General features: G+C 36.2%; 3 protein-coding genes across 18 annotated transcripts in view; 1 reads left to right on the top strand and 2 right to left on the bottom strand.

Annotated features, from left to right (window-relative positions):
* Window positions 1-910, bottom strand: LOC119081635. Its single transcript, XM_037190690.1, has 5 exons — window positions 723-910; window positions 594-647; window positions 483-531; window positions 291-408; window positions 1-230 (listed from the first exon to the last, which is right to left on the bottom strand). Exons 1-5 carry the CDS (start codon window positions 813-815, stop codon window positions 140-142), a joined length of 405 nt encoding a protein of 134 aa, XP_037046585.1. The 5' UTR covers window positions 816-910; the 3' UTR covers window positions 1-139.
* Window positions 911-5,287: 4,377 nt separating this feature from the next.
* LOC119081636 (pyrimidodiazepine synthase-like) lies at window positions 5,288-6,557 on the top strand. Its single transcript, XM_037190692.1, has 3 exons — window positions 5,288-5,439; window positions 5,594-6,189; window positions 6,256-6,557. The coding sequence occupies exons 1-3, from the start codon at window positions 5,337-5,339 to the stop codon at window positions 6,388-6,390; spliced, it is 834 nt and encodes a 277-aa protein (XP_037046587.1). The 5' UTR covers window positions 5,288-5,336; the 3' UTR covers window positions 6,391-6,557.
* A 3,467-nt stretch (window positions 6,558-10,024) lies between these two features.
* Window positions 10,025-27,756, bottom strand: part of LOC119081637 (bromodomain adjacent to zinc finger domain protein 2B) — a 30,671-nt gene continuing 12,939 nt past the window's right edge. For 2 of the 16 annotated variants that reach the window (XM_037190706.1, XM_037190707.1), the window contains exons 3-26: window positions 25,525-25,746; window positions 23,951-24,243; window positions 22,714-23,008; window positions 22,460-22,625; window positions 22,156-22,244; window positions 21,682-22,098; window positions 21,464-21,615; window positions 21,089-21,355; window positions 20,741-21,016; window positions 20,526-20,630; window positions 20,268-20,333; window positions 19,299-19,343; window positions 18,178-18,219; window positions 17,001-17,090; window positions 16,711-16,939; window positions 13,618-16,648; window positions 13,266-13,474; window positions 13,096-13,208; window positions 12,637-12,797; window positions 12,355-12,505; window positions 12,076-12,314; window positions 11,534-11,987; window positions 11,349-11,470; window positions 10,025-11,280 (exon numbers count right to left, since the gene is read on the bottom strand). In XM_037190706.1, the coding sequence (XP_037046601.1) occupies window positions 11,124-11,280; window positions 11,349-11,470; window positions 11,534-11,987; window positions 12,076-12,314; window positions 12,355-12,505; window positions 12,637-12,797; window positions 13,096-13,208; window positions 13,266-13,474; window positions 13,618-16,648; window positions 16,711-16,939; window positions 17,001-17,090; window positions 18,178-18,219; window positions 19,299-19,343; window positions 20,268-20,333; window positions 20,526-20,630; window positions 20,741-21,016; window positions 21,089-21,355; window positions 21,464-21,615; window positions 21,682-22,098; window positions 22,156-22,244; window positions 22,460-22,625; window positions 22,714-23,008; window positions 23,951-24,243; window positions 25,525-25,746 (7,391 nt within the window). In that variant the 3' untranslated portion in view covers window positions 10,025-11,123. Of the gene's footprint in view, window positions 11,281-11,348; window positions 11,471-11,533; window positions 11,988-12,075; window positions 12,315-12,354; window positions 12,506-12,636; window positions 12,798-13,095; window positions 13,209-13,265; window positions 13,475-13,617; window positions 16,649-16,710; window positions 16,940-17,000; window positions 17,091-18,177; window positions 18,220-19,298; window positions 19,344-20,267; window positions 20,334-20,525; window positions 20,631-20,740; window positions 21,017-21,088; window positions 21,356-21,463; window positions 21,616-21,681; window positions 22,245-22,376; window positions 22,395-22,459; window positions 22,626-22,713; window positions 23,009-23,950; window positions 24,244-25,524; window positions 25,747-27,756 lie in introns of all 16 variants that reach the window. The other 14 variants (XM_037190693.1, XM_037190694.1, XM_037190703.1 and 11 more) reach the window with 13 other exon arrangements.

A 27,756-nucleotide genomic window follows, 5' to 3' on the forward strand; every position in this document is an offset into this window, starting at 1 on the left:
TCCAAAAGTTTTTATTTAAAATGATGGGCATAATGCAGTTCCGCAACATTTTCATTATAAATTAATAAAAATGTAATTCCATTTTGGAATAAGTTTCTCTTGTTCCGTTCACTACTGACGGTCCTCGTGGATTATATGTTTACATTGTTTCAGATGGGGCAGGTTTGATTTTCCGTTTAAGATCTTTAGTTGATCGAAGTCTGTCGGCTTCCAATAATGCTTCGTAGAATCTGCGTTGTATTGTGTGGAGAAATTATTGGAAAATGTTTAACATTTAACGTTTATATTACCTCAGACTTCTTTGAATCATTTCGTTTCCTTTCTTTGCTTCAACTTCGAGCTCTTTGAAAAAAGTTTTTTTCATTCCTTTCAACTCCTTAATACGTTTTCTTGCCAAAGGATTGGAGTCTATCGAATTAATCGGAACATTTTTTGTTTTACAGAGTCCTTTCAAAATGTCGCTATTTGACTGATTTTCTTACCTCGAAATTTCGCTAAACTGGTTTCGCTGACCTCACCAACTTCGTCAAACTTTGCATGCAAAAAATAACGTTTGAGAACAGAATCAATTAAAAATCTTAGTTCAAGCTTACGTCATTCATTATAGCGAACAATGCCTTGAAAAACACATTATTGGTACTGCTCAGCTACAATCAAGTATTTTTTAAGAAATTTTGGTATCTACTTTCCATTGACTTCAATTACAATAAAAGTAAGCTTACCGCGATTTCTTTAAAATCATTAGGAGCTTCTCGGGAAGCTACATGAAGGATTGGCTGCTCATGGTGCTCTTGCTTTGATGGCTTCGAAAACATTTTAACTTCAATGTATGAGTCGATTATATCTACTTAGTCAAAATATTTCAGATAGCTTATTCGCTTTGCCTGCTCCAAAGTGCACTAAAATGCAAAACCTCTCAAACTTGTAAAATCATTTATTTACATATTTGACCCAGAGGCTCCTTTGTTTTAAAAAAGCTGCCAAAAAATGGACAACATATGATTCTTGAAGCCGCTGTAACACTGAAACAGTTCGTTTTCAACATAATTTTCTTTTCGACTGGTGAGCCAGCAGATCAACGTTTCCGAAAATGGAACGTAAAGTCTAAATTACGATCTCCAAAACGTTATCTTTATTGTACAAATTGAATGCCATGTCGTTGTACTAATTTGTTCCATGCAGGCTTTCAACGAAATATTTTCTTAGCCTAATAACCTCTTCAGTAAATGTTGTGTATATAATACGATGAGCATCAGCGTTTAACATGTGGCATGTCAAGCGAATAATTACCAAATCTGATAGTTCTTATCAATCAAACATAGCACTGTCAAACCATGTTGATCAAACCATTTTCAATAGATAAATCTGTCACTTCATTTGTTTGATCAAGTATTTTGTTATATATAAAAACACCAATAGCAAGAATTCATCGTTCATTGCGGCCGTTCTGTCAATAACAGATGGAATAATTATAATCAGTCTTTATGTACGAGTTTGCATGAGTTCTTTACATCCACATCTCGGAAACCTTGATCTGCAATGTTGGAATGTGAAATGTACTGTCCTGGTTGACAATTTCAATTAAAAACTGATGATTTTTTTCAAGAGAATAAATACATCTAGGGCAAGACATTCGACCTCTGTATCAATCCCTCGATCAATCCCAATATTTTTTCAATATAAGCGAGGTTTTTCGCTTAGAACGGAGAAAAGACCGCGAATCGCTCGATTTAGAATTACCGATTATTTTCCACAAACATCAATTTGTTACACAATTTTTCCAAACAAAACAAAACAAATATTAAAGGTGTCACAACTAGAGAGTGGAAAATAGATATTTTCTCCCCCGAACTGTCATCAGACAAGAGTCAACAAAACATCAGTTTCACAGACGTACGCTGAAATAATGGAAAATGGATACCACGAGGGTGATTGTTTGTCAGTGGAACTCTAAGCGTATAGTGTTGATTTTTTCATGCTTCAGGGCCGAAAATGAGTGCAATTTTTCGAATTTTCTCGGGTTTCCGGCCCTCTGCATGAAAACTCACATGTGCACCTGTTTGGGACGGTTGATTTAAGGCACTTTCGCTTGTAGACCTCACTTCGTTCGGCCTACAATCCGCGAAATTGCCAAAAATCAATCGTCCAAAACAGGTACACAAATGACTATTGCAGAACTTCTTATGCCAGCTGTTGAATGTAGAGTATATTTGCTCGCTCCATATTATAAATAATATCCAGAGAGCAGGCATATTCCCTTATTTCATAAACAAGAAATTTGTCAATTGTGCACACGATTCACTTGCTCAATTCATTTACCGAAGCGTGGGTGGCCTATGCAATCCTGCAGCGCTTCGTAACAAATGATTTGTATCAATCAAATCCGTAAAAAAAAATAGAGAAGAATCTAAGAAAATATTTTGCCTTTTGTCATATAATGTGGTCAGTTCATGTCACAACATTGAGATTTATGCAAAAAGAGAATAGAGGTGTACAAACTCCATAAAATATTGTGTATATATACAGAAAATCATTTGTTATCTTATTTCAATGGGTACACAAAAATTACAGAAAAATCTTAAGATAATGCGATAAAAGCAGACAATAAAACGGCAAACATTACAAGAAAGTTTTATAAAATTGAATAATAGAATACTGTCTTCAAAGAGTCAATTGGTACCGACAAAGAATTGTGTGTGTAAGGTAAGATATGTTTTTTTCTTCTCTTACGTGTAGGTGGTAAATATTATTTATTTACTTTTTGTGTTTTGTGTAAGTATTTAAAAACATTTTCATTTTGTTATTTCTAATTCGGTGAATGATGGAATTTTTATTTCATTCATCATCATTATCATCATCATCATGTGGCGAGTGAGATAAAAGTCAGCTTAAAAAGTAAGAGATGCACAAAACCGAATGCGAAAACTACATTTTAAAGATATTAAATACATTTAAGATAGGAAACAAGAAACTGTCGGATGCTAAGCGGATAAAATTTTAACATTTCTTTAACAAATCGATAATTTATTTTGTAATTGAAAACCGAACCGATAACAATCTTATTTCTCATGAATTTATTGAATATTTTAGAGATGTAGACGAGGAAGATTATATCGTGTGGCATTACACCAGCCATTTTTCAGTGTGGAAAATGATCCAGTTTCGTTTAGGTTGCAAATTGTAAGATTTACTTATAGTGATCGCACTGAACTGAAAGAACTGCTGTGCGATAGTTGAATGCCGCGTTCAACTACAATTAACGTAACGTAAAAGCAAAAGGAATTGAGAGTTATTCTCTTCTTAGAAAGTGTGGATGGAAATAAATGAATTATTGCAACTACTGGATGTACATTGGGTTGTATGTTACATCAATGCATTCAGTATACTTTGTGTTAATGCATCGTATGAAATTCAGATTATCAGTAGATTAGAACGGTTTTATTGTTAGTTGGAAACTGGGTTAAATTGGAATAGAAACCAGAATTCGCCATTTAACTTTCTTTGACGGCCATTTCAATTTTTACCGATAGCAATGAACGGAAAAAGGGGAACTATGAAATAATCCCTCTCTAATAGTTTCGGATGTAAAATGTAAAAATGTTTAGAATGTAAAAAAAAACAAATTGGAACAACGAAAGAAAACCAGATAGTTAACTTCATCACAGGACATTTGACGCATTTCTAAGTTTTTCATAATTAATTTATTATTGGCTTTCTCAGTACCACTACATAGCGACAACGGACGATGTTTTTTGCCATAGAAAAACATAATATGAAGAAGAAAAACAACTCACTTTTGTCGCTATCAATCTTCATTTCCTTCCATCAACCTAACATGCACATAATATTGGCATAAATTCTAGCATCATTTACCAACTAAAGTTGATCTAGTTGAGAAAATCAACGATATCTTTTGCACGTCATTTATAACAGCATGTAATTTATCAATTAAGTAAATAACCATAATAATCCGTATCATTTATATAAAATTGTACAGCTAATGTACTTAGCAAAACACCAAATCGATGGAATCAATGTTATGCACACTATATACAGAAGATGCTAACAGATGATACAACAGAAACAAATAGTTTAGCATCAGTAAATAGGTAATTGTTGTTTGTACTTTGAGAGAAAAAATAAAAGAAAATAAAATCGAACAATCGCATAATAACATGCAATTCCATTGCTTGCCTGTTTATTGATTATTATGATGAATACTTGCGGAGTTATGCGGATGTTGGCAAATTAAGTTGAATATGCACGTGAATGAATTTGCAGCACCTGTCGTATAAGAGCGCTTATAAATGATTCAAAATTCTGTACAGACCCATATTTGATTTAGAATTTCAGAATAATTGTCGTTCAACACAGGATAAGCTGTTATTTGAAAACAATCTTCCATTCAAGTCTTTTCCTAATTTCCATCCAATTTTTATCAATGGTGCAAATTTACTGAAAACAAAATTTATTAAACGATTCTTTTACCTTCATTCACTCAGTAAAAACGCTGCGTTACCCCTTTTGTATCATGATTCGCCATCTGCCATTCAATAGTTGAAACTAGTTCTGAATAAATATAAACTGACTTTCAATACATATACATGCATGGTAGTTTATAGTTTTATGGAATTGAATGGAATAAGCAGAAACACATCTACAAACAAAACTTTGAATTGAAGGTAATGCAGCATATATTAGGGGTAAATCTTTTGATTCGTAAACGAGCTTTTCTTTGGTAAATTGTAATGTTAATGTTATTTTTAGTGTGCATTCATTATATTTCATATCTAAAAACCGATAAAACAGTAAGTCATTAAAGATAAAATTCTAATTGACGTTGGTTGATTAGATATAGTTTACAAGTCTCTAAGAAATTTTGTGATTCTAAAAGGGAGAGATGGAGTTTATAGCGAACTTTCGTGCCACTGCACATCTGATTCGGTTATATTTGGCATAACCTTCGCTCATATATTTACCTTGGTTAATTCACCTTCGAAGGCAGCTTGCACCCAAATTTAAACGGTTCAGTGGATATTTTCCAGATAGTGGAGGCACCACTAGATAATTTGGGTATCAAAATGTTGTGCAAATTATTTTAAACCATTAAAATATCCGCATGAGATCCTAATAACTCAACCCACCACAATTGACTCAATTGAAATTCCATAAAATTTACGTTTTTCATCATTAACTGGTTATAAAATTGTTATAAAATTTTCAACAGTTAGATTTAACCTACGAACTTTACAAATATCCGGGACTATCCCTAATGTTAACGTCAATGCATTTGTTATGCCTCTCAGTTCATTAATTGTAAGAACTGGAATTAGTCGATGTTCGTACGACCTGGTACCATTTTCACTAAAAACTTTAACCAAACCATTGTAAAATTATCGAAGTCAATGACAATGGACACAAACAGTCATTATAAAAAAGGTAATGAAATTTTTGCGGTTGAACAGCAAATATGTTATCAAAATTACTCGAGTTATTTGTGTTGATATCATGATGAGTATTTAATGTGTTGTAGTTACTTACAATGTTATTTATAAATGCGATGACGTGATCAATTTTTGCATCTAAATTCAAGGTTCTGAACAGCCGACAGCGCCCAATGATAACAAATTGCGATTGTATTCGATGCGTTTTTGTCCATACGCACATCGAACTCATCTTGTATTGAATGTGAAGAACATTCCGCACCATGTTTTCAATGTGGATATGTCCGAAAAACCGGAATGGTTCCTCAACAACATAAATCCGAGTGGCAAGGTACCAGCAATTCAATTGGTCAACGAAAAAAGTGATCCAATTCTCTTCGAATCACTTGCCATTTGTGAATATTTGGACGAAAAGTTTCCGGAAATCAAACTTTATCCCACTGATCCACTGGAAAAAGCTCAAACGAAATTGTGGATCGATCGTTTCGGATCTATAGGTGGTGCCTTTTATCGTCTGGTCTTCGAAAAGAACAACGAAGAAGTTAATGGAAAATTGTTGAGTGATTTGATCGCCGGACTAAAGGCATACGAAGAAGAATTGCTAAAAAGAGGCACTAAATACTTCGGCGGTGATAGACCGAATATTTTTGATTATGGAATCTGGCCATGGTTCGAGCGTTTCGGTGTACTAAATGCGGTCGTCGGAGATAAATTTAAAATCGACGACTCGACGTTTCCTAGTTTGGTAAGACAACATTACCATTACCCGCGCTGTAAGAAACTCTTTTACAAGATATTTATTAATGTTTAGGCGAAATGGACTGCGGCAATGGTAACCGATGCTGCTGTGCAAAAACATTATGCCCCGAATGAAATTCACACGAAATTCTCGCTTGAACGACCCGGTGGAATTCCCAACTACAATATATTGGTGGGTCAATCGTAAGCCGTTTGGCAGTATTATAATTTAGTGCACATCGTACTTAATACACAAATTGTTTTAACGATTTTGGCGATAGATAGATGTCACTTATAAAATCATTAAAAAGTAAATTTTGTATCCGTGTTTGATCGTGTATCCATGACAATAAATGTTGCAAATTAAAAACTGAAACAAGCGTACGACCAGTATTATTATCGAGTCTATTACTTCCATCACTTCCATCGATCAAAGTACTTTTAATCGGTTGATCAAATCTTTTACTTCAATTTTTTTAAGATCCATTTTACTATACAAAGGACCATATTACCCAGAGCTTTTCATTATTTTTGTTGTCGTTATCGATAACAGCTGATTGGCCGTATGTTATAGCTGAAGTTAAATCGAATCATATTTGTAAAGAAATTGATGGTCCCAATTGGGAACACATTCGACACAGAACATTCGACATCTTTACAACCATTTTCTCAGCTTTTCTAGCGATTGAGATACTTAGCATAAGTTAGGACCAACGTTTTGTTTATAGTGTTCTGGAAAAGAGCGACGAAGACGTGATATTGAAGCACTATCTAAAGATGACAAATACTTATCGCTGAGTTTGTTATATTCGAAGATGTTAAGCCTGAGGCCGGTCAATATCTGTTTACACAAGTCTCAGGTGAAAGACCACAAGAACATATAGGATCGATTGACCTATCTATTTTATGGAGAAGGAGATGATCGTTAAGCTTGTAGTGGTTCGTCAGCACCCCAACTATTCGCCTTAATTCCGACCTAGTCAAATTCAGAAGCTCATCACTATTTGATCGCCCTACACGAGATCGAAAGAGCCCTACATATCAGTTCATTATTTTTCATTCCAATGGCTTCAGGATCAGAAGATTTCGTAACTAATAATACATCAAGTGAACCTTCAACTCCGACATCAATTGCACTTTTGAAAGAACGTTTAACTCTTCCCTTTGCCATCTTGATATCACAGTAAATTTTGATAGCCTACCTATGGAAGCAGAAGCTTCTTCGGCCTCAAGTTGAGCTTACAGAGTTGTATTGCAAAAGGTGTAGTGAAAATGTTCAGACCACGACAACCTAGCGCTACTCGATGGACTTAGGAGTCCAAAACTAGTGTTTTGATGATTATAGATGGACAAAATAGTAAAATCTAACAAGAGCGATGTTTGCGGCCAGAGTGGAGCGATTTTTCTCGGGTTGGAATTTTATATTTCTATCAGAGGTGAACGTTTTTTATTCGTACGTAGCGTGAATAACCGCTTTTATCCACGAAAGAATCACATCACTTTGTTTCACCGACCATTTCACAAACAAAAACAAAGTGAGAACTCTGCTCTTGTTTCTCTTTCTTCGCAGAAGAGAGCGGTAAGAAAACATGAATTTTCTCATCTGAATTGTCATCAGACGAATTGTCAACAACACGTTATGCATGTGAGTGGAGAAAATAAGGTTATTCACATCGCACGGATGAAAATGTTATATGAAAAAATGCGCTGAAGTTCAGTGACTGAACCAATGGTTGAGTGAACCATTCAAATGTTGCTGCTGTCATGTTGAATGTGGGGCTTCCAGTTGCTGTGAGATACAGGGATCGAAACATTAACTAATTAGTCCACTGGCTCTAGGATAAATCGAATGTAGCTTCCAGGTAAAAGAAACAAGTCAATGTTATGATTAGAATTGCTTTTTTAAATTTATTATTTAGATAACACGTTCAAAACAAAAGAAAAATACGCTTTTTCAGCTGACAATTAATAAATACACTACAATTTTTCATATTTTTATTTTGTGTTTCTCAAATTCATTTTTTTCTTAATTTATTTTTACACATAATTTTCTTTATAAATTTCCATTTTTTTTCAGTTGGTTTTCATTTCTTTTTAATTTTTTTTTGCAATTTATTTTATTTAAAATTTCATTTTTTTTAAGCATCACGTCTCTTTCCATCTACAAATTTCTATTTTTATAATGAAATTTTATTAGTTTTTATTATGTTCCATTTTGTTGGTCTAAAAAAATTGTTTTTATCACCGGTTGTAAGTTTACACAAATATCAACACATTGAATAGTCTAGCACATGAGTGTAAAACAATTTGAAAATTCGTAATACGACGGTAATTCTATGCAGATTCACAATTTCTTGTCATTTTTTGTTTTGTTATTTATTCCGTTTAAGCTGTTGATATAATGCAAACTTAACAAAACAGATTATGCGGGTAGTTATCGACAGCAGTCACAGTAATAATCGATAAGCTCTGAATTAGCGTGCTTTTTTTGAGCAAAATGTATTTATTTACGTAGAAGACCTCGTTTCAATACCACAAATAGTTTAAGCAAGAGAAGTACTAGATTTTGTTATAACATCTCGATAGGCTTACCTTGTAGAAAACAAGGTTAAAATGATTCAGACATCAGACAATATAATACGTCTTTTCGTCATCGTTAGAACTTATAAATGTAATGGGAATCAATAAGCTCTAGGTGGCTAGTAGGTGCTCCTGCGGATTAGAAGAAGAAACGGACATATACATCATTAGTGAATGTCCTAAACTCATTCAACTAAGACGTAGGCTCGTTGGAGACTACGTTGTGCAATCCTCCGAAGCTGCCGCTCTGGGACCTACAACTTTAGACAAGTTCCTGGAGGCGACTGGAAGGTTGCAAAGAAACAAAGGATCATTAGATCTGTATTCCCAGAGTACTTAGTGATCGTCCCACCCTGATAAATCCCATAGATTTAGGGAATAAGTTTATACACAGTGAAGAAACAGCCTGCATAGCCGAAGGTTTCTGTATAATATATGTTCAGATCTATCGGGTTGACAGTAAAAAATTCGCTTGAGGCAATAATGTACCACGTTTTGGTCAATATTACCCTCCACAACAAACAATATTACCCTTATATCATCAGTCTGCATACCTTCTTTGATACATAACTGTTGTCTTGAATGTTAGGACAACTGTGAAACAAAATGAAAAGGACAGAGCTTTGGGTGATGGATCAAATGATACGAAAGTTTAAAAATAAAGCTCCGACTGCCGCCACAGAACTAAGAATTCTCGGATGAAATTTTTAAAGATTTTAATTAAATCGAATCTGCTGCAAATGACGATAATTCAAATTATTAATCAGAACATTTCGCTGGAAAAATTTAGTTTTGAGTCCACGAAGAGAATGTAAAAAAATTTCGTGTTGATGTTGGTGATCACTTCTTTTTGTTTTGTGTGTTTTTGTGTATTGACATTTAGTTATAGTTTTATTGGTTATAAGAAAAATATCACGAAAATCTATTTTTAGTTTGTTGTTTTGTTTTTAAATAAGGAAAATAATAAAAAATAAGTACTCGATCTACCTAATAATGAGATTTTATTGAGTTTTTGTTTTGTTTTTAATTTTTTCTTTTTTATTAAATTAATTGTGCATCGTTGATGTATTATTACGCGTATAGAGTTGGTTTTCTTTCTTTTTTAAATAATTTTTGTTTTTGCTTTTTCAATTTTACTTTTATTTCTAACAATATTGGCAACATAAAAAAAGAATTTTCTTTTTATATCTAGGGAAATAAATATTTTAAAAATAAATTTTTTTTTGTTTGTTTTTTTGTTTTATTGTTACTGAACGGCTTTCTTTATTTTTTATAATTATTTTTTCATTTTCATTAATTTCAATAATTATTTTTAAAACTAAACATTCAGTTTAGTTTCATCAATTACCATTTTAAATAAAAATATATTTACATAGAAAACATTTATTATCGTTATGAGTGTGTGTGTGTACTATAATTAAACAGTCTATTTTTGTCAATATTTTTTCTTCTTCTTCTTCCTTAACTTCCTTTCCATTTTTTATTTATTTTTTACTTCGTTTAATAACACATTTAAAAAAAAAGAAGATATTTTGCAATCCTATTCAGCGTCTCTCCTCCATACTTTCGTTCATATTTACAGTAAAATAATACTTTCCGATCTAGATAAGTTTCAATTTCTTTTCTTTCAAAAAAAAATCCGCTTATTGTGAATTGGAATGATTGAATTATCAAATCGATTTTATTTTTTTCTTTTTAATTTAAATATTAGCCGATTGATCATCCAATTGATCATCCATCAATGTAGAGTTTTAGTTTTTCCTTTAAATTATTTTGGTTTCTAATTTTAACACTTTAAATACATCCGTTTCAAACAGCTATTTTCGCTAATACTTAATAATATTTCTGTTAATGGATCATCATGTCCAATGGGCCTGGTTTTCTCCTATCTTTAAAAAAAATCGCTTCCACAATGGAACATGTTTCCCATCCAATGTTCATTTTACCTTTTATTTACATCAAAGACGCTTTCATAATTACATCGTTTGGCATGGTTTTTAACGGAGAGGAGTACAGCTTTAATGAAATGACCAAATCGAGTATGAAACCAAAGTTTTTAATTCATTTAAATAAAAGTAGAGAGTTCTGTGACTCAATCACTCAATAAAGCAAACGTCTCGTATTATTTGGTTGCAGAAAAATTATTCTTGACCAACACATAAATAATCAGGACATGAATGTTGCTATCTAGGAATTATTTGTTATAAAGTTCATTAAGTAAATCCAATCAAAATTAGAAATTGAATAAAAATTGATTCAAATGAATCAAACGGTAAAATAATTGTGGCAAACGCGTAGAATATTTTCGAAATAATTTCCACCTCACTCACTCAAATATTTGAAATGCATCATATTGTTGTATCATGAGTGTTTGTCGGTCAACTCTGCCCAGCGAACTTCGAAGAATTTTCGCATTCCATGACCAGCTTTTCCCACTGGTGAATCATCTTCGTTGAATATTTCACAGTTGTCAAATATTAAACGAACGTCGGCTATGAAATCATCACGCGATTTGTACCTGAAATAGGAGAATGGATCTTGTCAGCATCTTAAGTCTCAAATTTGTCCCGTATAGCCAACACTTACTGCAAATCCTGTATGCGTTTTTTAATGGTCGATAAATCCATCGGCGATTTGATTATCTTCTTATAAGTGGGAAATTGTTTCGTATTTACAGGTAATAAAAATGGCCATGAGTCCTCGTGCAACTGTAATGAAATGCAAAATTAGATTTTCAATTCAAATCGAATTCGCTGTAAAGTCAATCATACCTCCATTGCCTCCAGCATCGTTTTGCAAGCGGCCAACTCTTTAATCAACTTCTTGGCAGCATGACGTTCCTTTTTCTCCAATTTTAGTTTTTCTTTGGCTTCGTTCAGTAATGCAGCTGTATGATTGAGCTCTTCCATTGCTGCGGCTGCTGTTGTTATTGGTGCCGTAGTCGGTTGAACAGCTTGTGGTGGTGGTGGCGGCGGCGGCGACGATGGTGGAGGAGATGATGCTGGACTTTGTACTGATGCCACCGTTTGTGATGTATGGGGTGGACTCGATGGTGCGGCACTGTCTGAAACATCATCAGCGATTGGCATTTCTTCATCGACAATGTCGGCGGATGTGGTTGCTGAAATGATTGGTGCAGTTTGTGCCGTAGTTGTGGATGGTGGTTTTGAATCGACCGAAGTTGAATGCTCTTCGAAAGATGTCGATGCAACTGAGTGAGTGGGACTGAAACAAATGATTCGATTGGATGATTTCGATTGTGAATTTTAATGACAATGAGAAACTGCCAACATCGAAATGTAATTATAATTACCTTAATGCACCATCTTCTTGCCCTGAAGAGTTCAATGTCGGAGTGGCAGTCAACGTGGAATTGCTGCTTTTATCAGCCTTGTCGGCTTTCTCCGTTTTATCGCTCTTTTCGCCCTTCTCACTCTTTTCTCCTTTCTCCTTATGACCTTTCTTTGGTCCCCTTTTCTTCGGCGGTGGAGCTTTCGAGATACAGCCATGACAGTACCATTTACCGCGTGGAACCTTTGAAAGTAATACCGACTAAGAACAAATGGATGTCATGCGAACAGCAAACAATTACCTTAATCATTGGCGGAATATAGCAGTCGTGGTGATAGGCGCGTGGACAAATTTCACAATAAATCATTTTTCCGACAGGCTGTTGTCGATGACCACCGCAAACGATACATTTACGATCACCAGTCGCTTTGTTAACACACTCGTAACAATACCTGCAAAATTGGTTAGAATTTGTAAATGGAAATAATTGTGGGTGGTGCATATTCAGGTCCTTGATTCTAGTCTCATCTTAACCGGCTTCGTATAAGTCGGTAGATCCATATTTATGAAAATCTGAACTTACCAATCGCCTTCCGGTATGTTCACCATTTTAGGTTTGAAGCAGTACGTATGGTAGCCTTTGTCACAGCCGTCACACAGAAGTAGTTTGTCCTCATTTTCGCCGGATGAACAAAATTGGCAATTCTGTAAGGAACGTTGTGTGTTAGACCCATTTTGAGTGGGCTTCAAACACCAATCACAAGAAGAAAATGAAAAATTTGTTAGTCGAAAATACCAATGAAGCCCCCGATGCAAATCAAAAACAAAAAAGAAAAGAAAAAGAAATCGAAATTGACAAATTAGTAACAACAAAAATAGGAAAGAAAATATTCGAAAGAAATAGTCAACCAAAAATCATGCGAAAAATTGAAGAACGAAAGCGCACGGAAATCATAATAAACAGTAAAACTAGAGCAAACGTAGGATTGGTGGTGTTTTCGCTAAAATTACTAAATTTAAAACTTTCTCAAGCGAGACTTACTGCTTTCATGATGCTCTTATCCCATGCAACGCATGATTCAAGAACATACAAGGCCATTGCCAATTGCGAAGTTGTATGAGATCGCGCTACAGCTTCACGCCATGATTGAAGAGCTATCGAAATATTTGTTTAATGTTTCAAGTCTACGGTAGCCACAGCAACTGATTTACCTTTCGGTAGGACTTCCGGCTCGGGCGATTCCTCCCGATCCATATCTTGATCAGTATCATTGGCTTGCTGATCGGAATTCGTTGTTGCGCTTGTTGCAGAGGATGAAGTTGGTGTTGTTGATGAGGATGCGGCCTGAGATGTTGATGTTGGTGGATTTGCCTGATTCTGGTTTTGAGTTGCGATTGCGGCAATATGAGCGTCAGCCGTGCTATTTTGGATTTGTTAAAAAAGAACAATCAGTCAAAGTGTCGGTCATAACAACAGAACCAATTTCATAGCAAGATGTAAATTAAATCAAAAATCGAAAAACTGAATCTGACTGAATGACATCGAAAATAAAAACTGTACTACTACCTGGTGCCTAGTGGAGGTTTCAAGTATCTGCGCTCAATGGCTGCCTCCAATCCGAGTATTCTCTCCCGAATCAACGAAATTCCACCAATCATATCCATTCCATTCTCCACATCGTCTTTGTTTGGCACTTGCCATCCTTTCATTTGCATCGAAGCGCTAGCAATCTTATCTTCAAGCGTTTCCACCTGATCCAACAGATTCAATTCGACGCGTCTGGCAATTTGAGGATTCCATGCGTTCATCGGCTCAGGATCGATGTATCCTTTTGATGGAGGAGGTGCGCGTACATGAGCCACATGACATTGGGTCGTCAGATCCAAATTTTCGGACAACGCTGTTAGTAAATGCTGACGCAATTCTCGTTCACGAACTCCACGGACGTGCAAACATTGAATCATTTCTTTGATCACCTCGATATCATCAATTTTCCACCATCCATATCGTAGATCCTTTGGCACCAAATTGCGTTCCAAACGCTTCGGTAAGCCGTTTATTTTGACTTCCTCCAATAGTTTTTGTTCGTCGGGAGTCATTTGAAGGGGACTAGGATTATCACATTGAATGTAGGCACTTATGTTGCCCAGGGACATATTTATGAATGACGGCAAATTGAATGGTACGAGCATTTCCTCTTGTTTGACATCAATTTTATTGATCGTTGATTTTGCAATTTCGTCATCCACCATCGTCACATCTTGGAGAGTATCGTCCTTCGGTTTCAACGTAGAATTCAGGGCTTGACTCATCATGTCTTCGTCTAAGCCAGAAAGCGTCAAAAATGAATCACGATTGAATGTTAGAGTTGAAGTCAAACCTTCAACCGGTACATTAAAGTACTGAGCATTGTTGCCAATTTCCCATCGGTTTCCTTGGTATTGAATTGTATTATCACATGTTACATTTGAGAATGAGGCTTGACATGCCATCGTCGGAGTGCATTCCGTTGATGTGAGTTGCAGTTCTCGATTTGCAATTGAGAACCACTTCTCCATTAACGTTTCTGACTTTACTACTCCATCTGTGTCATCGTCACCTTCATTTTTGATTTCATCTTTTATTTCCTGTTTTACGGCTACTTCGGATCCAGCTTTTGACGGATCAGGATTCGCATCTGTTTCTGTTGCTGGTTCCTCTTTCACTGCTCCATTTTCGAGCTTGGCAATCTGAGTATCGTCAGCGACCACAACCACGTCCGACGAAGCACCACTATTACTACTACCCTCTTCTTGGTTGCAAATCGGATTAGAAGTCGAATTGGTTGCCGTTTGGGAGACATGATCCACAACCGAAGAACTGACACCACTAATTTTGCTGTTCATTTCTACATCGTCTATTGTACAGGCTTTCTGTACGAGTATTGCACGTGGAATAGAGTCTTCGATGTCCATCATTCCGTCGTCATTTTGATGCATATCACTTGTGGGCTTAATATCATTTGTTGCCTTTACTTCATCACCGGGTTTCAATTCAGTCACTGGTTTCACTTCATTCGTTGGCTTAGTTTCGTTGTTGACACGTTGGGCATCCTCGGTAACATTTTTGCTACTCGACTCCTCTTCATCGGTTTGATGTTTTCGCTTTCTTCCACGCTTTTTCTTTTCGGTGTTTTCACCGACTGGTACTGACACTGAATGACTAGATGTTGACAACACTTCGTCGTCCAAGCTATGGTATTTCAATATATCTGGCTGAGCTGATTCTAGTCCTTCAACGAATATACCACCTGCTTTCGGTAAATACCAATATCGACGCCAGAATCGGTCTTGACCGTAGCACGTTGCTCTCAATTGATTACAACTTTGTTCCAACAGCATTTTGTTCTGCTGGCCAGCCTTCATAATTTTCTCCAGCTTCTTCAACACTTCCTCAGCGGTCATTCGATTGTCTTCATCTTCTTCAAGGATTGTTCCTTCACTCTCTAAATCGCTCAGATCTTCATCTAAATTCAAGTCAGCAGTCGATGAGACATCGTTCAATTCGCGATTGATAATTTTCTTGTTCAACAAGCTATTCATATCTGGTGTACTGGTTCCGTTGTTCAACGATCGTGGAGTGTCAATTAATGAAAAATCGTCCAATGACTTATTCGCCTTGATGTCATCAACCGACTTAACTGGACTCATTTCATCACCATTCTTAGTCAAAGCTACGTCGGTGCTGTGCAAAGAATCATCTTTGTGGTTTGCCAAATCAGATACATCTGTCAAATTGTCAATGCTGGAAGCATTCGTTAAATTAGACGCTGTCCTGATCAAATTGGAGTTTGACACAGATTCGTTCAATTTGTCTGGCGTTTCGTTGTTGTTCTCGTTTACCAAATTATCGCCGACCGGACCCTGGCGTGTCGGTTCAACAAACCCGTCTTTCGGAATCGATTCGGATTGTTTGGCTAGCATTTGTTGCTTTTCAAACTGTTCCATGCGAATCTTCCTCGTATGCAAATGCTTGTACTTGCGGATTCGATTGTCTAGAAGATATTTTTCACGCTTATATTGAGCCATCGATTCCAAGCTACCCTCGATCTGTTTAGAAACTGCTTTGTTCAACAGCAAATCATTGCACAAATGGGCCAAAATCTGCGATTTGACTGTCGAATTCAACGAGACGAATGGATTTTCCTTCAAACATTCGGATAACTTCCAAGTGGTATTCTCATGCAGCTGTTCGTAATATTGTTGATTCTTGCTGGTGGAGATGTCAAACTGTTCCGTTGAATGGTGATCAGCAACACGACGTTCCCGATCCCGATCGAACGTCAGACCACTGGTCTGACGTACTTCACCAGTGGCGACTGCATACAAATAAATGCGTAGAATTTCCGATATGTTGGAATTGGTTATATCAGCTGTTCGTAATGACTGGCCAAGCAGAGTTGTGTGTCGATTTGGATTGGGTATGCCTGGATCTTCAATCGCACATACTAAGAGATGTGTCATGACGGAAATTAATTCATCTTCTGCGTCGGTTGCCGTACCATCGGAGCACAGGGCTTGATGAAGACTTTGAAGGGTTGGAAGCGAATCCATGTCTGGAAATTTAAACGGAATTTTAGTTTCGAAATTCTGAGATCACGTTGCCAGCACAACTCACCGAAACCTAACGTTTCACCGAAGTTATGGAGGAACTCAAAAACCATTAGTAGATCTGACAATGCTTGGCCGGTTAGTTTCAATCCAGGCAATCGCTGAAGTTCAGGCAAATCTTTCTGATTTGGAATTTCTGAGTCTTCTTGGGGTTTTCGTAGTTCAGCTAAAATTTCAGCATCCCGCTTCTTGACCATTAATTTCTTTTCACGGCTGATGAGTTTGTCGAGAACCATCTGAAAGTCATAATTCCGGTAAATAAAATATCTGGTCAAATCGGTGATAATGGTTCTTTACCTGATGCTTCTTCCTCTCTCGTTCCTCATATTTTCGACGATTTTCCAGCTGACGAATCAAAGTCATATGTTGACGGCGACGTTCTCGCTCCTTTAGATAATTGAAATAGAAATTTATTTCACAATTGAAATGCTAATTTTGTTTTAGTTGAATGACAGATCAAAAACCATGAACAAGCAGCTAGAGTGTTAAGCGTGTCGAAATAGAAACGTGCGGAAAAATTCACTTATAAAATGGGTTATAAAATTATGTCAAACTGATAGAAAGAAGGTTAGACTTGGATGAATAGTTTCAACCATACATAAATGACGTCACAGTTTTTCAGTGTTTCCATCAGTTTGAAATCAGTAATAACTGAACTGAAGTACATCCTTATTTAGGTCACTAGTATGTCCCAGTCAATCTGATGGGCACTGAAAAAACGTGATGTCATTTATCGGTCGTACATTGGTTATAGAATAATGAATATAAAAATTCATTAAATTTAAAGGCACAAATCAACAATTCAAAATGATTTTCAGTCATTTTAAGAAATCAACTCGAATACCAGTTTTGAGGAAACCATATCGGGTACTAAGTGACCTTTATTCCAACATTTAAACATTTGGTACCACTTGACAATAATTAAGATTCTTTTGATCTGGTATTGGTTTCGATTTTGAAAAGCTCAAGGTCATACCAATAGTTACCTAAGGTAAGACATAAAATCATTCATGCAAATCATTTGATATCGCGAGAATCCAATTTCTAGTAGAGAATAAAGATCATACTCATGCAATAATGTAATTTCATGATTAGTCGGTGAATAGAAAAAGTATCGTCGAGCATATTATTGGTTGGTATGTTAGTTCCATAGGAAAATCATGTATGATTTGTTCGTTAAAAGTTTTAATGCAAGAACTAGAGTTTTGATCATTTTCTTCTCATTAAAATTGTCTCTGAACAAATCCAAATAATTTCCTTTTTATTATCAATCGTTTAGGAATTGGTTGATGTGAGATTAGAGGCAAAAATGTTAATAAAGAATTAAAATTAAAATTTGTGTGAGCAAATTAGATTTTCTTTTAAAAACAAAGCCAAAGGGTATGATATACACAATGAACGGAAAAATGTTAAAATTTAAAAGTTTCAAGTCAAAAAAAATTTGTATTTGTGATGAATAACAATTTTCTCATACCAATTCAACGGTGTAGAGTAACTCCTTTTGCTTGTTGAGATCCTGCAGATAGATCTGCGTATGAGCATTAATTTTGTTTGTTTGGTTTTTCTTTCGATATTATTTTGTAAATATTTTATATTAAAAATGGACAATTATGAAAAGAAGGATAATAATAAAGTGAACAGAAAATACGATTCGTATAAAAAATGGTGCACAGAAGAGAAGGACTTTGGTTTCTTTTTCGGTTCTATAGAAACAAAACTATTTCGAAAACAAAACGAATTAACTAAGGATGCACGCACGCACACACACACGAAATATAAACTAAATCAATCGTACAACACATTAGCACTTGAACAGTGACTCAGTTATTTTATCCAGCAATACCTCGGTTCAAGACAAGACATTTTAGGAGGTTCCCAAGCAATCGGATTATTACAATCGCTAAAACGAACTAGTGTGCATACGTTATTTTGCACCAGCTGGTCACATACAATTACAAATGGGACCAGCTGGTGCAAAATAACGTATGCACACCAGTTCGTTTTAGCGATTGTAGGATAGGGCAATTATTTTTGTCTCACATCCTTGATATATTGGTTCAATTGTACCGTAACCCTACGCTTGAATATCATGCGTAAATGCATTGATAATTATCAGGAAGTTTGTGGTAACCATCAGCCAAAGTAGCTTTTATTGAAGTGAGTAAAGAGGAAAAAGTGAAGGATGTGTAAAATTAACTGAGACAAAGGTAAGCTCTGACCTGTCTTTTTTTGTATGGTCAAGCTAATGAAGTAAATAATTCTGGATCAAGTTGACACTTTAAACGAAAACATACTCTTGCATACTCTAGGTTAACGATGACCTGACCAGACCACGACCAAAATCGAGTTTGATGGTCGAGGGGCAAGTCAGTTTCGCTTTGCAATTAACCTATTTAATATACGTGTATCAGTATCATGTTAGTCCATACTCAGTTATGAAAGCATATATGGAGGGCAGACACAATCTTATTCAGGAACTGAACAACAAAATGAAAATGTCTAAACCATCCAATTGTCTTGTCTTGCCGTTGTATTGTAAAATGACTTTACAGTATCAAAGAAACCCTAAAATACTCCAAGGTAATAGATTTTTACCTGTTCCTTCTGCAAAAGAGCCTCCTGTCTTTTTCTTTCTCTCTCCTGGAAAATTCAAACAATAAATTGCAATGTGAATCTTCTTCAGTAAAACAATAAAATTTTGAAAAATTTCGGATCTTTAAGGGTAATGTCAGCCCCTCATTCAGTGACCACGGTTTGAAACCTGCTATTACAATATCCCATACGAAATAGTTATTTGGGACGAAAATAGGAAAATCGCTCGAGTTGTAATTTTCCATTTTCTTCCCGAAGTGACTGCAACGTTTTTCATACGTGCAGCGTGAATAATCTAATTCTCTCCACTAAAAATGCCATAAGAAAATGACGTTTTTACAACGCAAGCGAGAAAATAGTCATTTTCTTCTAAGCTCAAACTTCAGGTGCATTTGCTGTGAAAAACGTTGTGTGGACCTTGGGAAAAAGTAAAAAAAAAAACATTTTCTCTGGTGACTTGTGGACGGAGTTTAGCAAAACTTTCCAACTTTTTTTCCCAATGTGAACAAATAACTATTTTTTAACGCTTCGTCTGATGAAGGTTCAAGGGATAAAACAGTAATTTTCGCCCCCGAGCTGTCACCTTGTTTTTGGTTTTGAAAAATGTTGCAACAATTTGATGCGTTTCGTGGATAAAAATGGTTTATTCACGCCGTGCGCACATAAAAAATATTTGTTACATAACTTTTTTAAACAAAAGGGTGGGTCTCTCCAGACCTCACACATTGTAGAAAATCCAAAGTTGTGGTAAAATGAAATGATCAGTAACCAAATGAAGAAAGAATTTGAAAACGATATTTTTATCGAAAGTTTGGTCGTTCAATTTTCATGTTTTTACCTTGTGTGGCACTGACACGATATAATTTTTTTAATGGCATAGTCTTCAAACCATGGCCTAATGAAAGGCTAATACGCATACAGGCTCCCGTTATAGGATGGAAGCAGGTCAGACAATATAGATAAATTGTTTACCTGTTGCTTTCGCAATGCTTCTTCTTGCTTAAGTCTTTCGATCTCTTCCTGACGCTTGCGACGAGCCTATGCATGCGACATTAAAGAAATGATAAAATTATAAAAAACGGAACTGTGATTTTCTTCGTAATTAAGTTTGAATAATCCTGTCTCATTAGAAGGTTTCTTTTTATCTCTCTCGAAAACTGAACAAGCACTAATTAACATTGATCTGGACGTTATGATATTATGCAAAATATGTCGGAATAAAGTACTCACCTCAAGAGCTTGTTGGTTCTTCAATTCGCGCTCCTTTCGTTGTGCCTCCAATCTCTCGACCTTTTCAACATCTCGATTTTGTTTGCCTCTCTGATAAGATACGGGCTGTCGATCAAAATAAATAGAAAGATTAGCTCACATCTAGAATCACTTACACACAGCTTGTGGGAAACGAACATATTGGTTCAAGTTATCTAGGTTCGGAAGACACGTACCTTTTCTTTAGTTCGGCTCATGTCATCCTTGGCCATTTTCTTGGCATCACGCAAAGCCTGTTGCTGTCGAGCGATTTCAATTCGTTGCTCAACATTCAACGACTGTTTGGTGTATAGTTTCAACTCCTCCAAACGTTTAGCTACTTCCGAATCGGTCATACGAATGCATTCGGCGTCTGTTGCACTGCTGTATGGTTGTAAAAAGGAACCAATAATTGGTCGAGCGGAGAAACTGAAATTGTCGGTGGTGAAATTGGATGACTGCTGTTCAAGGATCTAATAACGGAAACAGAAAAAGCAAGAGTAAGCGGACGTCATTTATTACGATTAAAAGCGAAGCTACGTTACCGTTTGAATCTGACCAATGTGCTTCAATTTCATTTGGCTTCCAGGCGCATAATAACAAACGTCACCTCGAATTTGCATGTTCTTTGTTAGACCGCGGATAATTGTTTCGCGTTTCCATCCCTTGTCTAACGGTGCTCGCAATTCAGCCAAGTTTACCATTTCTTCGCCTTCTGAATCCGACATGCCACTAGCATCGGCCAAACTTTCGGAATCGGTTGACACTTCCATAGCCAAATGAGCTTCGGCAATTGCTTGGCGAATTTTTTCCTAAACAAATTATGAGATTTTAGGTTTCCATTTTATATTTTTGTGTGGCTAGATTAGATACGACATACGAAACCAACTCGTAAATTTAGAAATTAAATTTTGACTTACCAAATCGGCACCTTGGCTCAACAGCTGCTGAGTATTTAACATTGGTTTCAGACCAACAGCTCTGCTTTGAGCCAGCAATGAGGCAACGGTATTCTTTTTCGGCTTAGATACGCCACGCCCCAAATTACGAGGACGACCTTCCTTGTAATGCACTGCGATAATAAATCACTTTATCAAAGTCGATCGGTTCATGTTGAATGGCTGAAAAAACAACTTACACATTCGATCATTTCCGCTCCCCGAGCCCAAGGCAGCCGTTATGTGACTCAAGCTCTGTAAACTATTGCTGCCAGTAGTGCCAGTTCCAGCATCACCACTTTTACCGTCCGATTTCATGCACAAGTTCAGTGGAGCATCACCGTCATCTGTACTAGATGTGGTCGATGCTTTACCACTTAAATTTAAGCCCGTCGCCCATTCGTTCGACGAATCGAAACTGGTGTCCTTGGCTTGCGCATTTGACTTAGATAAATTGTACGCTCCGTTTGAATTAATCGTGGATGGCAATTTGATCACTTCAACGCGATCGCGATCGCTTTGATGAGCACTTTGTACCATATTACCATATTCGGCTTCGAGCCGAGCTCGTTTGGCCGGACTCACACCAGTTCCTGCTGTCAAACCAGGTATGCCAGCTAATAATGGATTTGAATCTAGTGATATTGTTTTCTTACGACCACGATTTGTTGTACCTGGTATTTTTGGGCCAACTATGGATGATGTATATTTGATGATTTCGGTGTCGGGTGGTAAGCGGACGCCTAACAATGACGATGGATCGCTGCAAAAAGTGAAGGTGAATATTTTTGTTAATGGATGTAAGTGATGAATGACGAGTCTGGGGTTAATTTCACAATGGACATAGACACCGAATTATAAATTTTGCGTAACACACAACACTTATCATACTTACTTCCTCTCCAAGGCAGCACTAATAAATAGAGCGTTTTTTCGTTTAAAAATTAAAAGATTCATAGAATTTACGCACGCCCTTACCTTAAAATGCCTGATGGTATATAATCCTTTGAGGATTTCGACGAACTATTTCCTGCCAGTGCGTTCATCGCGGCTTGCATACTGTGTTGGGATGATAACGATCCCAAGTTACCGAATTGCGATAAGGAGTTAAGAGCGTTCATTGTCAATGTTGCGTTGGACGATGCTATAAGTGGAAAGGAAACATAAAGTGACGTTCGAATATGCGTACGAAAAACTCCTCCTATCGCATGAGTCAAGCTAGTCAAACTCACCCAAGCTCGTTGCCAATGCACTACTGCTATTTTTCGATGAAGACTCTTTTCCACTATTCGAACCATGATGACTATCACGCCCAGACGAATGATTTCCCATTGAACCATGTCCGGAGGATGATGTATGATGTGCAGACGATTGATGCTGCTTATGGCTTGATTGACTGGATTTTCTGGACGAGCTATGTCCGGAACCAGACGCAGCAGCAGCTGCCTGCATAGCTAGCAGTTCTTTGTGCAACGTAGCCGGACTGTATTGATTGGCAGCCGATTTGTAGGATTGTGACGATGATTGCTGAAATTGCGTTATGGAAATGTGAAATATTTTCTTCCAAATGTAATTACTGCAAACATTATCTGGACAGAGGGAGCTCTCTCTCTCTATGCGAATGTTCGATGTAATTGATTATAATGACGAATCGAAACTGAAACACATTCGCCGAAAAACGGTTGGCTATTTGATAGACGAGAGAAATGATGTGTGATGCACAATAAATATTATTTTATGGCACTCAGTAAACGAATTTAATAAAATTATAAAATAGATGGGTACTTTGTCAATGCATTGCGGATATATGTTGTGGGGTGGATTTGGTTGTCGAAAGGTGTGCGTATGAATTTCGTTGTGGTGCTTTTGCATGCTCGCTCCGGATTTTATTTCTATATGTGCAGCCCCACTCACTCATATCGATTAAAAAGTTATTGCAGCAAGTACAACCAACCATATCAAGCTATCCGCATGTGAACATTTATAATGAGAAGATTACAGATAAAAATTGGAATTTTAAACAAAAATTTCTCATTTTATTCAACTCATTTCACTGCCCTGTTAAGCTGTAAAAATTGCTGATGATGTCCGGGAATATTTTTTTTAAACAATTCGTAGAAAAGGCTGGACCGACAACCAATAATTTTAAAAGCAACGACCAGCAACATTAAAAAACATAAATTCACAGAAAATCAAAATAATTAGCGTGAATGGGTCATTGCTCTTCTCATACCCTTCAAATCAAAATGTTGCATCAACGCTATACACGCATTTAATCCTATATAACAGCGATCAGCAATAATGAAAATTATTTTTCGGAAATAAACGGATTCACAACCCTCCCTCAAACGCTAACACAAAATAATACTTTTAAATAAAATCAGTTCCACAGGGTTTTCGGGTGGATACAACTTTAATAGCATTTTGGTGGTGCATACATAATATCAATAATTCAAATTTATACCATACCTTGTATGCGGATGAAGTGCCTGCCGATGATGTTACCGTAGTCGATGCATTTCCACTCGATCCACCCATTGAATTGTTACTGTTGTTGGACTTTTTCTCCTTACGACCTTTTGTGCTACTTTTTCCTTCGCCGGCACCTTGTCTACCGGTGCCGGATGATGAACCACCGACATTACCTCCCATTCCCATTCCAGGAAATGCAGCTAATTCGGGATGTTGAAATGGTGATAGGCCTGACGCTTGCAATCGGGCGAAATAATCCTGAGCAGCTAATTGTGCCATAGACCACCAACCTGGACAAGTAAATACGGTTTTGTTTAATTAATTTATTAATATTGGGAGTCATGCGACGATTTTTCTTATTAGAAATAAGATAAAAATTTACGAGTGCATTTACACAAAACAATTTATGTACAGAGGTACAGCTTATCCGATGCACACATATGCATTTGTTTACAAAACTAAAATCCAGGTAGCGCTTTACAGAATAAACAAAAAGCACATGTGAACCGCACACATCCCTAACAACTCGACAAACATTTGTATATAATACCAAAATGTTTGTTGCTTTCAATGTGTTTACGTCAATTTGGCAACAGTGCAATACGCTCAATCTGTCAATGCGCACTCACATTACCGTTCTTACTGTTAAAATGAGTAGAACTTTTTCCGGAGAGAAAATGCTCTTGAATCTGTTCACTTTAGTTTTGAACTCTTCAATGAAGAAAATGTTGTACATAGCTGAACCGTGCATGTATGTGTGAGCTAATTTCATTGACTATATAAGTAATCGTAAGCAACGTAATGGCTATCTCTCTTTATGAATATAATTGTATGTATGCAAGCACACGAACAAAATAATAAAGAAAAATACCAAAATGACATTAATCATGGTAATTCATTGATTCGGTTTTAATTAGTGAAACATACATTGATGGTTTGTATTTACACGGTTGCCACATTTTCACCAAGGATTTGTTTAAGTTAATTGCGGATCTTTTTGACTGAATACATAACGTAAATGATTGTGCAATCTGGTCAAAAAATGGTTTTCAGATACATATGTGTGTACACACGGACCTTACATTATATACTAACTAACCCATACTTTTCATTATATATTAAGTTTTACATAAAGATTTTATTTTCAAGTTTATTTATAAATATCGTACGTTTGTACAACCTTGACATTGATATTGATTAAAATTTGCATGTCGTCACACACAAAGTTTATTGACGCCTAGCTAACAATATTATTTATCAGATTAAAAAAAAGTAAATCGAAGAATCTCCTTGCCTCTACTTCTGTGTTAGTACAATTGTTGAATCGTTACATACCGAAAATAATCAAAAATTGACTTGGAACAATTCTTTTAACGTTTATATGAAATGAAACAACCTACACCCAAATGACATAATACTTCGCATAATCTGACTATCAACGTGAACTGAGAAAATCGGCCACTCGCGTGTTGTGACAATGGGTCAACGGTTGTGTTTATAGATTGAATATTTAAATACATGGACTGAACCCACACTTTACTTGCTATAAATGTCATGATTATTTAACTTACTTGCAGGATGGAGTCCAGCAAGACTGGCTGCCTGTGATGCCGCTACAGCCATTGTGTTTTGATGATGTTGATGATTGTTCATCGAATATCGATCATTACTCGATCCACCAGATCCTGGTAGTAGTCCCAGTCCAGCTGCAGCGGCTCCAAATGGAGAACCGAATAATTGACTGGATGCAGCGGCTGCTGCTTGAGCTGCAGTCGGGTCACGTCCCCAATAGGCTGTAATAATAATGAAATTGTTTAAATCGTATAATGAATCGAGAAACAAATTTATGGTAACTGGTTTGCAATCTTTTTTCACATGATACGAATTTGGTTAAGAGGAAATGGATTAGTTTATGAGTTCAACAGTTTCGGAATCATAATTAAGACACGCATTTAAAATTTCTCTGTTTGAGATGTTAAATGTGAACATTTAGTTTTTCACACGGTTTGTGATTTTGATGAAAAAATATACTCCAAAAATGAACAGAAATATAAATCAATTAGAGGAATTTTTTGAAGTGTGTTCTGCATACTTTCGATCTGGAATTACAGTTAATTTAAACCAAATTTTTGTCTAATGTTGCTACAGCTGTTGTACCAGCTGATCAACTTATATAATCATACTGCTATGCGTTCTTACATGAATTTACCACTAACACGCGCCTGCGTATAACTACGAAACCGGAATAAAGACTGTGTTTGTATTAGTGTACCAGCTGGCAAAACATCTGAAGCAAACCTATTAGGTTAACAATATTATATCTGGATTTTACACTGTACATTGTACAGCTAGTGTAACTATATGTAGAATTACCGTTGACTACCCGCAATCGCTTTTAGAATTAACTTCATTTAATGAAGTAGTGGAAAAAAATATTGACAATTCGACAGCTGGTCTTTCCCCAGCTGGTGTCTATATGATATTGTATATAATAGTAGTTCACTCACGTACACATATGAGTGTAAATAAACCGGCTAATACACTACTGATAAAGACAATAACATGTTCACCAGCTGATGAAAGACCTGCTGTTGCAAATTCGGTACTTATTAAATTACATCAAAATGGCACATAACATAGGATAGCAGTCAAATGACTGAAACTCAAACCTTACTTACAAGCTGAAGGGAGCAGGGACAGTCAGACCAGTAAATAATCAACAGAAAACCTTGATTTATGGTTTATTGTGATTTCGGTATCCTAAGTCCTAAGTTCATATTCAGTTAGCCTTAGATCAACGATTTAATTCTAATTTTTCGTTTTAAGTAATTAAAATTGTTGGATCTTTTAATTACTTCTATGTACCTAATATGGCAAGTTTAGAAATAGCTGGATAAAGTTCATGGAAACTTTATCTCATCTAGTGGACCAAATTCAGAAGAATTCAAGATCTTATTAGATTTATGTTTCTTTACTCACAGGATAAGGCTATGGGTTGAATTTTTGAATAAAAACAAAGGCCAATTTCTAGCAAATCGTTAGCAGGGTGTAGCTTTGTGATATTATGAGAATGGAGAAAACCCAACGATTAAATTAGCTTCTAGGCCTTGCCTATGAATTCAGACAGATATTTTATAGAAATGAGTTGGATTAGAGCTGATTCGCGAATTATGTAATGGTTTCCACTCAACAAAAAGTACTCCATGTGAGAGCCGTGAGAGAGCGAGCTGTCAAGTAAACAAAGCAAAAATTGAAAAAATTCAATTTTGTCTATCACACGGAGTAGTATTTTGATAAATGGAAATCAATCCTTACAAATAAAATCTCTAATCTCAGGCTGAATTTTAGCTCTTCCTGGGAAAGGGCAAAATTACAGATCTCATATAACTGTTAGGTTATTGCAGAGTATACTTGGCAAATTTTACTGGACTGCCGAATTTGCAACAGCTGGTCTTTAATCAGCTGGTGCTCATGTTATTGTTTATATCAGTAGTGTATCATTAGCCGGTTTATTCACACACACGTACACGCGTAAGTGAGTAAGCCGACAAATAAACTACCACAATAACATGAGAACCAGCCGATGATATACCTGCTGTTGCAAATTCGGCACACTAGCGACATTTACAATAACAATAACTTTGACAACAGAAAAACAAAAACCAATAAATAGATTTGCAATGTTCGTCATTAATTCGATTTTTAATTCCCCTTATCATTTAGTCTGATTCATAATTGCGATTGTCAGTGTACGCTGGACGACAGAGTGGTTGTTAAAAGATTTGCTGAAAGACATCTAATTC

Source organism: Bradysia coprophila, unplaced genomic scaffold, assembly GCF_014529535.1.
Source record: "Bradysia coprophila strain Holo2 unplaced genomic scaffold, BU_Bcop_v1 contig_358, whole genome shotgun sequence".
Classification (NCBI taxonomy): domain Eukaryota; kingdom Metazoa; phylum Arthropoda; class Insecta; order Diptera; family Sciaridae; genus Bradysia; species Bradysia coprophila.

Coding starts and splice junctions, on each gene's coding strand:
- LOC119081636 (XM_037190692.1), top strand. CDS start 5,337: ATGTTCGTACGACCTGGTACCATTTTCACTAAAAACTTTAACCAAACC. Junction 5,440..5,593: donor AAACAGTCATTATAAAAAAG/GTAATGAAATTT, acceptor TCTAAATTCAAG/GTTCTGAACAGCCGACAGCG. Junction 6,190..6,255: donor ACTCGACGTTTCCTAGTTTG/GTAAGACAACAT, acceptor ATTAATGTTTAG/GCGAAATGGACTGCGGCAAT.
- LOC119081635 (XM_037190690.1), bottom strand. CDS start 815: ATGTTTTCGAAGCCATCAAAGCAAGAGCACCATGAGCAGCCAATCCTT. Junction 532..593: donor TGTTCGCTATAATGAATGAC/GTAAGCTTGAAC, acceptor TTGCATGCAAAG/TTTGACGAAGTTGGTGAGGT. Junction 409..482: donor CAGTTTAGCGAAATTTCGAG/GTAAGAAAATCA, acceptor TTAATTCGATAG/ACTCCAATCCTTTGGCAAGA.